Below are 11,010 nucleotides of genomic sequence, written 5' to 3'. Positions count from 1 at the left end.
CAATACCTAAACTTGTAGCATACAGTACCTTAAACACTGTGTAAACATAGCTTATACACTTTTTCTGCTTTGCACATCATTTGCAATTCTGCAACACACTTATTGTGAACCACTACACACTTCTTACATTAGATACTATCACTGGAAAAACACTTGCAAGCACATCTGATAATTGGTGAAACCCACACACATACCTGAAAACACTTACAGAGAAAACTGAACACGAATCAGTCTGAGGCTTAGCACTACAAATATACTTCAGGTAAGTTATTGTACCTGTTCAAGTCTATACTTTTACATTGAGTACCCATGCACAGTGTAGTACGTCATGCAGACATTGAGGTGAGGTCAGTTCAAGGGTGGATATGGCACACAAGGAGATCTTTTCCCCGTTGCCTAGCCCATGAGGACATCACCTGTTGATGTCGACAAAGACTTGTGGTCAGATCTTAACAGAAAGGCAGGATCCATAACCCCACCGCCATACACACACACACACAAACACACACACACACACACACACACACACACACACACACACACACACTCAAACATCGAAGTCGGTATATCGGCCCTTAAAATCCCTTTATTCCCCCTTTAAAATTGGTTGCGCTCTAATTTGAAATATCAGAATGAAGCTAACAGCCCATTGTAATTGGAATATTTTCCCATTTACGTTCAGGGCAGTTGATACTGTGACTCATTGCCAGGTATAGAGAGTGGGATGTCCTTAAAAAACACTGTTGTCCTGTTTGGGTTACCATGACGCTAGTGTAGTGAAATACTGCATAGTAGCATAATCGAGCAGGCAACCTTGATTGGGGGAGGGATGAGCTGATTGCTTGTTAGATTGAGGCTATTTAAACCAGCCTTGGTACTCCACTTGTAGGACATTTTCCTTCTATGGCGCTCTAGCACGAACGCATTCACGGAGGTGAATGGCGGTAGAGGTGTGCATCTACTGGCATCAGATCGATCACAGACTTTGATGTAGGTATTTATGGACCCTTTCAAGAGAGTTCCATTATCAGCATCATAGTTGGCCCCACAAGACTTCCTTTTTAACATTCCATATGTTATCTTAATGCAGTGGAAGTAGATTGGGGCCCAAATAGAACGTTCAAGCATTGTTTTTGTTTTTATTGTTGAAAGGGTCTATACAGTTCACCTTTAAGTTTCAGCAGCAGGTCTCTATACTGTCCTCCTTTGTTTCATTAGATGACTCATTGGCAGCTACACTTCCGCATTTTGTGTGGGTAGATATTGACGGCTCAGGTAATATGCTCCATAAGATTGCAGTGATTCCTTGCTGCCTAATTATAATGTTGACTGCCTTTCCCTATGTCAAGTTTATCTGGGTGTCTGTGTTTTAGGGGTGCCATCAGCTGGTTGCTGTTTTGCCCGTGTGTAGGCCTAATTTGTTTGCTTTTAGTTTCTTTTTTTAAATGTGTGTTTCCTAGTTTGAGGTACTAAGGTCTGGCCTGGCGTAATAAATTATTATGGTATATTCAACTATTTATTCCCTGCTTCCAGACTACTTTTATTCCAGATTGATACATGGTGTAACAAATGATTTCCGCCTCTACTTGTTCCCTCTTATTAGGGACTGTTCGTTATTTATTTAAGGGGCCACCGGAGGAATTTTGGGAGCGTTAGTCAAAAAAGACGTGACCCTCCCTCGCCAGCAAGAAATTTTTCTATGACCCTCCAAAGTGATTGAGAAAAAACGCATGACCCTCCCCAACAATTTATTGATGCCTTCCGTACTGGGTCAATTAGGGAGCTTGCATGCTACCACTCCTTCCTTGAAATGCCTTGAAAAGGCTGTCGTTTGCACAATTTCACAAACTAGATGTACCGCATAGCTGTACAAAATATGACTGCCGCTCAGTCCTGTACATCCGTTCCGCGAAAATAAATCACACTAATCAATTTGTCTCCATCTTTTACTCCATCGCCCACTCTTGAAACTTTTGTGTATGCTTGTTTGGCCTGCCTGTGTGTGTGTGCACAGAAAGTAGCCTACTGGTGCTGCAAAGGTGAATAGATTGTAGAATAGCAAAGGAGTTGTAGCATTGTTATAAAACCTTTAAAATCTCTAAACAATCACAAGTAGGGCAGTTCACAGTTCATCCATTGCAACTGGATTGATGAAAGGTCACTTACATCTGTAGGCTACATTGTTTTTGGGAAAAGCAGAAGGTATCAGCATAATTTTATATTTGTATTTATTTATTTATTTATTTATTAACAAAAACATCTCTTTCCATGCAGTTTTCAACAGCTATCAAAAACAAAGGTCATTTTTGGATGAATGGATTTTTTGTGAATGTTTCTTCTTCTACATAGGATTTTATTCATCTCTAGTTCATGTGATACTTTATTGTCAATGCACAAATTAAGTTCTAGTAGTCTGAAACGAAATGCAGTTTTATATCTAACCAGTGATGCAAATAACTGATATGTCCAAATGGGCCTTCATGAAATGCGTCGCTAGACTGTTCATACACATTTTAACGGGCCAAGTTGAAGAGCTATTGTTCGTTATTGTTCGTGCAAATATAGGCTGATTCATGTTCCCTTGCATTGTGTAACTGAGGTCCATGGCTAGTCTGGCTTTCACCAGACCAAGCTCAATCTTTTAAGAAATCAAAAAATAAATCGCCGGCAGATCAGGGTGGGTTCACCCAGCCTAGTCCATGGTAGGCGCCCGATATTGTTTAATTTTCCGATTGAGATATCCACGCTCTGGCTATTTTAAATGCAAAAATGCATCAGGGAGTTATGGCAAAACTGTAACTAACAAACTAGATCCTAATAGAAAGCTGTTAGCTTCCCTAAGCTACAGGTATAAGGTAGGCCTATTTACAACATAAATTGTCTATGCTGGCGACACAAATAAAATCTCCTTTGGAAACCAATGGCTTACGCCTTACAGTATCAAGTGGACTTAAGCTGCCACATCAGCTCCATGAATCACAGAAAGCGCGAATGAAGTAGCCACTTGTAAATGGGACCCACTACACAGTAGTCTAGCTTAAGGTGTGTTGCTAAAGCAGCGGGAGCGTATGTACCTATGTTCCCCGGGTCCTATGTTCCCCGCTTTGTATGGGACCGGGAACATAGGACCCTTTTTTAAAACCCTAACCATAACACTGTGCAAATCACAAATGAGTGATTATGGGCCAGGCTGATGTGGGCCCTTGAGACCAACATACCATAAAAAATTCTTCATCCTCGGTGCCACGGTTCAGGTAGTTATTTTACAAAAAACTGCATTTTTTGGGTTTCGGGGGGCCCAGCACGGAGGAGTGGCCCCTGGGGACCAAACAAAATTTTCCCGTAAAAGTCTAGTATGGCTACATACCCACCACATTTCATGTGCACCGGTGTTTCGGTGTCCCGGGTATCGTTGACCAAAAATTCAGGAAGTAGATGACGAAAAAAAAAAAAAAACCCTTTGACAATCACTATATGACCGCTTAGCTAGCTTCGCTAGCGGCGGTCATAATAATCACTTCACCGGGACTGAAACATACAGTGTACTTGTCAACTTGTTCCAGGTTTGTCACGTATTTGAACTTTTTTTCCGCCGTCTTAGGAGGAGCAGGGTCGTCGTGAACTTGGTGCGAGGCCTTTTGACTTGCATGAAATCATGCGATAGCCTACTACACGTAGCCTACTACTTTACCTGTCGGTGCATTTTATAGGCTACACCAGCTTGTCTAAGAGTGGGAATTGTATAGCCTATAACATTAGCTGAATCATTGTGCTGAACGCTATTTGTCAATGAGCAGAAACACACTCGACATTCAAACTATTGATAAGATATGCACTATGGAAACTGGTCTGTAGGCTAACATTTAAATTACATTGACTCGCCATATCCTGACTCAGAATAAAAAACGTTTTCTTGCTTACTTTGCTGCAAACTCAGCCATGAAATCATAGGCCAGCTTGACCCATAGACCTATAGCCTAACGTCTTTTTGAATTCATAGAAGGGCTAGCCCTAGGGGCCCGTCCACACGGAGTCGCTTTTTAGGTTAAACGCAGAGGTTTTGCTTCGTCTTGGCCGAGCATCCAAACGAATCCTGTAAACGCACTGCCCGAAACCGCACTTTTCTGAAACCTGGTTCCAGAGTGGAGAAATCTGAAACCGTAGCCCGTTTGAGTTCGTTTAGACAGCGAAACCGCACATCCTGCTTGCGTATCGATGATGTCATCGCCACACCTCAGCTGCCCTGGACTTGCACTTATAGTATTGCCTAACAATACTAGTTTTCATATATGACATTACCTACGATTACACTCCATTAAGATAAATATCACAACTGGTGCTGCGCGAGCCCGATAGCTTATGACTTGGTGGACTGAACACTGTTTTTTCCGGTGTTTTTAATGCATTCTAGCTACTGTCAGTGACGCCAGAGAACTTAAGTTTTAGGAAAGTCGCGTGTAGGCTACATTAATTTGTGGGTAGTGCCATTGTCATTCATTTATTTTACATGTCTTACAACATATATACATGCATTCAGTCGAGTGAAATCAGATATAAGCATACAAAGACGCTTAGAACTCATGTTAAGCCGATGGTAGCACACTGAATGCAAATGCGCGATTTGATGCAGGCAAACGTATTGACTGTTACTAACGAAGGTTTTATAGCAATATTATAAATGTGGCGACAGAATAGCCTAGAACTTGGGTAAGCCTTGCGCGTTTAGTAGCCTAATTGCGGTGATAGCCAAAACTAATGTGAATCACGGACTATCCTACAACCAAAGAAAGTAAAGGTGATTAGTAGGCCTACCTCGTTAGCCAAATAAAGGACGGGACTGCACCTTCACAAACCGTGAAAATAAAGTTTATTAGTTTTACAGTTGACTACAGTTGACAGTTCACCATCAGTCCACACAAACAATTCTGGTTTCCTTACACTAGCTATTTCGTCATAGCCTATTCTGTCTGTTTGTAAAGCACAAACTTTGGTCAATTTCTGTAAAGAAACAGTGCCACCTATAGGCCTGGGGGATGAAGTAACGTGTTGAGTCGTGTTGAGATGGATCCGTTTGGACGCAAATATTCTTGATGCGGTTTCAGGGAAGACGGAGAAAAAAAAGATCGGTTTCGTATGTGTGGACTAGGCCCTAGTCTCTCCTGTGACATGGAGGTGCGCAAATAGTTTTTAATAGCATGTTCAACTTCGAAAAGCTTCGTTCACCCGATGCCAGTCACTGATCGCAATTTAAAAGTTCATCTTTTTTAGTTTTAAGTGTAGCCTAGGTCTATCTGCCCCCTTTTGAATTATATCTCGAGCTTATTATGAGGTAGCCTACAGTGCGTTATGTCCTGGGATTCGGACGTGCTCCAAAAGACAAAAAAAAAAACTTCGGGATATGGGGAGAAATATGAGAAAGAAATTTGATGATCATTGATCGTTGTTTTGGGACGTTGCTTCCATATGTGTCAGTGAAGGAGATTGAAGAAATGCTGTCACGTGCAGGTAACATAAAGATTCTAGTGATTATGAGGAACAATATGAGAGAAATTTGGTGATCACTGATTGTTGTTTTTGGACATTAAGCCACGTTAAGCTTTTTAGCTTAGGCTACAATAGGCGTTAATAAAGAATAAACGCTTAATGTCATCTTTGGCCAGGTGGCCAAATATTGCTGTTTTCATGAATACAAAAGTTGGGTGACCCTCCCTCCTAGAATGAAAAAAATGGGTGACCCTCCCCTCAACAAAGAATAAAAAGACATGACCGTCCCCTATTTTCCTCCGGTGGTCCATTCCATAAATTCCAGAAAGCAATAACTAAATCAGCTTTTTACCACCTCAAAAATATTGTCAAACTCAGAGGGCTGATGTCAAAACATGACTTAGAAAAACTCATTCATGCATTTATCTCCAGCAGGGTTGATTACTGCAATGGACTGTTCACAGGCCTTCCTAAAAAGACTATTAAACAGCTTCAGGTGATACAAAATGCAGCAGCTAGGACTCTAAAACAAAAACTAAAAGAACTGACCACATTACTCCAATTCTTAAGTCCTTGCACTGGCTTCCAGTAAGTCACAAAATTGACTTTAAAGCACTATTGCTTGTTTATAAATCAGTAAATGGAGCAGGACCTAAATACTTGTCAGACATGCTTCAGCAGTACACACCTTCTCGTCCTCTCAGGTCCCAGGTGAAAAACCTGCTAGTAAAACCTACAGTTAGAACTAAACATGGTGAAGCTATGCGGCTCAGCTGTGGAACCAACTTTCGGATGACATTAAAAAGGCCCCAACTGTAAGCCAGTTTTAAATCTAGACTTAAGACCAAACTGTTCTCAGACGCTTTCTGCTAACTGTGCCGAGTTACAAATTCTGAATCTGCCTCGATAATTATTCTACTTTGTCTTTTATTACTTTTTTTTACTACTTTTGCCTTTGTTTTTGCTTACTAATTATTCTTTATTTTTAAATGATTTTACCTTGTGTTTTATGTTTTCTTTTTATTATGATCTTTACCTTTTAACTATTCTTTGACTATATTGCCCTTCTATGCTTTTATTTGTTATTATCGTTTGGTTTTGTTTATGTAAAGCACATTGAATGACCTCTGTGTATGAAATGTGCTATATAAATAAACTTGACTTGACTTGACTTGACTTGACATAAATACCGAACGGTCCCTTATAACTGAAGCTATAGGTTTGAGTTTACATAAACACCCGTGACATTCCGTTACACTAGCATAGCCTGTTTACATGTCACCAAAAGTGCTTAATGATTGGGCGTGGAGGGTGCAGTTTCCTCCAAGAGAAAAAGAAAGATTACTATGGAGTGACCTGAGTGAACTGATGTTGCGCAAGAGGAAAGCACCCGAGATTTTATATCCCAGGCAGGGATATAAAGGTTGGTGATGTGGTGATCCACCGTCAATTACGGGGTTGTTGTGAGCGCAAATAGCTTGCCTCAGACAATCTGGTAAGACCATTCCGGGCTAATACTACATTGAAATAATGAAGCCTTCTTCACTCCTTCTGCAATTGAGAAGTTAACCAATAAGCCCTAAAGTTTTTGGATGCAATGGATGCAACTGACTGAATGGATCACTGATGGTATGGGAATTTTAAACTTTAAACTCTCTCGGACACAGAACATTTTGAAGAGTTGGTTTATTGTTATGGATCAGACTTTTGGTATTATGCTTGCTGGTGGGTGCACAACTATATTTGTTTATAATTATACAGAACTTTGTGATGGAAAACTTCATTGTTGTGTCCCAGTAAAGCAGGTTGAGCCATGTTATCCTCATATCTATAATCATATTTTGAACTCCTTTGCATATCACCTAGTCATGTTGTGATGTTCACCCACCTCATTTATGAGGGGAAATTTGAGTAAAATCTCTATTGGGGCTGTTTAAAATGGTCATTGCAGGAAAGGACACAGGGTGGTCATGACCACTGATTGGTAAGATCAGCTTGTCTAAGAAATTCCACATTTACATTGACACCCCCCACCTCAACCCCACCCCTACACATTTTTGTCTTTCTGTGAGGTAGGGGGTGCGAATGCTTGTGGGCTAATGGAAAGTCCTGTCGCTTACAAAAACCACTGCTGTCTTTCAGAGGTGAGTCAGTGCTCTAAACTCACACGAGGGGCTGACAGACAAGATGAACATCTTCACTTTCTCCGTTTGCTGCCTTATCTCGATATGTCTCATCTTACCAGCTGGTAAGAATCAAGCTCCAAGAAAATTCATTATATAATATAAATGTAGTTCTGAAACATATAAACATAAAATATACTAGTGTATTTATATAATATGTATAAAGTGTAATACTAATATTTTGCTTAGATTGTAATACATATGTTGTTAATGAAATCTCTGTTAATGTTTTTGTCTTACAGTGAGCAGCCCAGCCACAAACTGTTGCCTCGCTCTGTCTTCGGTGCGACTGAAGCCCAGTAATGTGAAAACCTACCACATTCAGCAACAGGGAGGAATCTGCCCCATAAATGCAGTGGTGTGAGTATAATCTTTCATTACAGACAAAACCTTTATAGGTTGACGCTTTTGATGTCATGTTACTGATTGCAAAGTGGCAAAGCTTTTGCACACTTTGGGGATAGGTGCGTTGGAGAAGACCATGTGTCATGAATCTTTTTAGAGTTTTAGAAGAGATCCCTCACAATGTCCATTCCGCATGCAAACATGGACAGTATTTGAATAAAACACAAAGTTTCGGTGTCAGACCTTCATCAGGTAAATTTAACCGAAACGTTGTGTCAGGTAAATTTCATCAGGTGCATGTGGAATGGACAGTGTGCGGGATCTTTTCTAAAACCACTGATGTTACTGATTGCAACAAAGCAACAGAAGACACAATGCATATGCTCTTTAAGCAAAATGAACACATGTAGATAACAGATAAAATAATGTGAAAAAAGCCCTGACAAGGAGATGGACTTGGCCTTCTTCTTCTTGGTGGTCTTTTGCTATTTTTTCTTTCATGCTTCTATGTCTTCGTAGAAGAAAACGAGTCTAGAGAGATTTTTCTAAGCTGAAGATCTTTTTACATTTTTTAATGACAATATGTAACAATGACTGCAATTTGTTAACATAAACATTGTCTCACAGAAGTCTGACCAGTCCTCCTTTCTTGTCCATGCAGATTAGTGACAAAGAAGAGCAAGCGTATTTGTGCTGACCCCGACAGCCAATGGGTGAAGGACGCCATGAGAATAGTGAATGAGAAGAAGGAGGCAGCAAAGTCAGGGGCGAATACAGAGTCCAGCAACACTCCGCAGCCTGGAGGCAACGGCCCCCCAAAGCGACGGAGAAAGGGGAAAGGAAGGGGACGAGGAAAAGGGAAAAAGCACGGCGGTCGGAGGGCACGGAAGCAGCAGGCCCAATAGCCCAACTGACCACACAAATGGACACATACTCTGTCTCTCTGTCTTGCCTTGCCTCTGTATTGACTTCGAAATATATGGACATTCTTCATGTACAAAATTACTCTGAAAAGCTAAATGTGTTTATGATATTAATCAGGTGTTTGTGGATTTCTGTGTCAATTTTGTGGTTTCTCACAAAGTTCCTGCATGACACCAGTTTTTATCTTACAACAACTTGTCATACACAGTAGTGTGTGAAGATGTGTGCTGCTTGTGTACCCTCATTTTATATTTTTAACATATCTCTGTTTATATATCTATGATGTAAGGTAGCCGTGGCCTACTGGTTAGCGCTTCAGACTTGTAATCAGAGGGTTGCTGGTTTGAATCCTGACCAGTAGGCACAGCTGAAGTGCCCTTGAGCAAGGCACCTAACCCCTCACTGCTCCCCGGGTGCCGCTGTTGTTGCAGGCAGCTCACTGTGCCGGGATTAGTGTGTGCTTCACCTCACTGTGTGTTCACTGTGTGCTGAGTGTGTTTCACTAATTCACGGATTGGGATAAATGCAGATCAAATTTCCCTCACGGGATCAAAACAGTATATACTTATAAAAAACTTAATATATATATATATATTGTATAGGAACAGTATATACTTATAAAAAACTTAATATATATATATATATATATATTGTATAGGAACATATCAAATAAATGCTCATCTTCTTGTTGTGTAATGTGTATGTGGTTTCAGTCACTGGTCATGTATTTGTTTCTATACCATTAATAAAGATATTTTTCTATATATTACTGAAATAATCTACTCATGTCTCTTCAGTACAGCAGGCAATTTACATTGAACTATTTGGGTAGAGTGTAGCGTTTAGTTCAGCGCATAGCACAATCAAGGTCACTGAAAACCACAGCATGCGGTTGTCCTTTCATAGACAACCATTTTTGTCATCACTTCAGTGGAGGCCTCATTTGTAAACCAGTAAACCAACCACTTTGCTATGACCTATATTGAGATAAGTGATGGCCTGAGAAATTGGTTATTATCCCCTTTTGTATAATTTTGTTTCATGATATAAATTGTCAACAAAATACTGACTTCTTTAAAAACATCAGCTTGGTACTTCTACAAAGGACCCACCAGGGGGAAATATACTACCACAAACTGATTGGATTGTCTATTGCTGGGAGTGTCTACCCCAAAATGTGTGACTTTTAAAGTTGTGATGAATGAGCTTACATAGCCAAAGACTAAATAAAGTATGAATTATTATGACATGGCCTACAGAGGTGTTTTCAATTGGGAGAATGTCATTCCACAGTCTTGAACTGTCCTTTAGCACATGTGTCAATGGGCCAAACTAGGGTAAACATGGCTCATTTCGTCATTTGTACCTTTCCTATTTAAAAGGTTTTAGAAAACAGTAAAGAAGGAAATTATTCTAAATAGTTCTAAATACTATTAGAGAGGTGGCAGTTGTTTTTGCTTTTGTTTTTTTGTTTTTCCATTGCTCATTCGGCTCACAGAGAGCCCACCTCTTTTTCACAGAAAGACCCCCTACACTACAGGAAATCAACTTGCTGTGGGTTTTGTGGTGAATGAGGTCTCACTTGGTATGTGTGTTCATGTGAGCTATTTGCATGTGTGTGTGTGTGTCTGTTTGTGTTGTTTTGAGTAGTTGTTTGTTTGTGCATGACTGTTTGTGCAAATAGGTTCATCCACTTATTGCTTGCAATGATACCTAAAATGTAAACACTGTCTTTCATGTGAGTACTACATGTTGTGTATATCAGTTTGTGTGTGTGTGTGTGTGTGTGTGTGTGTGTGTCACCAATGTGCTAGTGAGATGGAAAGAGGGTGGGAGAGGGGAATGTGTGAAAGGGTGGGAATGGGAACTGTGTGTGTAGGTGCGGTGTCTGTGGAGCAGGGAGCGCAGTGAAATGAAACACCTGCTGCTGGTGTCTGGTCTCATCATCACCTGTGTAATGCTCTGAGAATCACACACCTGCTCCCTCACGCTCAAGCAGAAGCACACACACACACACACACACACACACACACACACACACACACACACACACACACAAACACACACACACACA

The 11,010-nt window shown here is 40.6% G+C and overlaps 1 protein-coding gene across 2 annotated transcripts; it reads left to right on the top strand.

Annotated features, from left to right (window-relative positions):
* Positions 1-1,201: 1,201 nt before the first annotated feature.
* LOC125309715 (eotaxin-like) lies at positions 1,202-9,269 on the top strand. 2 transcript variants are annotated; one of them, XM_048266794.1, is made up of 4 exons: positions 1,202-1,275; positions 7,627-7,732; positions 7,910-8,027; positions 8,674-9,269. In XM_048266794.1, exons 2-4 carry the CDS (start codon positions 7,672-7,674, stop codon positions 8,915-8,917), a joined length of 423 nt encoding a protein of 140 aa, XP_048122751.1. In that variant the 5' UTR covers positions 1,202-1,275; positions 7,627-7,671; the 3' UTR covers positions 8,918-9,269. The 2 variants fall into 2 exon arrangements, with proteins under 2 accessions (XP_048122751.1, XP_048122750.1); XM_048266793.1 differs by lacking the exon at positions 1,202-1,275 and adding an exon at positions 6,967-7,113.
* The last annotated feature ends 1,741 nt before the right edge of the window (positions 9,270-11,010 follow it).

Source organism: Alosa alosa, chromosome 16 (assembly GCF_017589495.1).
Source record: "Alosa alosa isolate M-15738 ecotype Scorff River chromosome 16, AALO_Geno_1.1, whole genome shotgun sequence".
Classification (NCBI taxonomy): Eukaryota; Metazoa; Chordata; class Actinopteri; order Clupeiformes; family Clupeidae; genus Alosa; species Alosa alosa.
This window is presented reverse-complemented; position numbering and strand designations above follow the sequence as displayed.

Excerpts from the sequence above, each read along its gene's own strand:
- LOC125309715 (XM_048266794.1), top strand. The coding sequence starts at position 7,672 with ATGAACATCTTCACTTTCTCCGTTTGCTGCCTTATCTCGATATGTCTC. Across the intron at positions 7,733-7,909 it reads ATGTCTCATCTTACCAGCTG|TGAGCAGCCCAGCCACAAAC; the intron begins GTAAGAATCAAG and ends TTTGTCTTACAG. Across the intron at positions 8,028-8,673 it reads TGCCCCATAAATGCAGTGGT|ATTAGTGACAAAGAAGAGCA; the intron begins GTGAGTATAATC and ends TTGTCCATGCAG.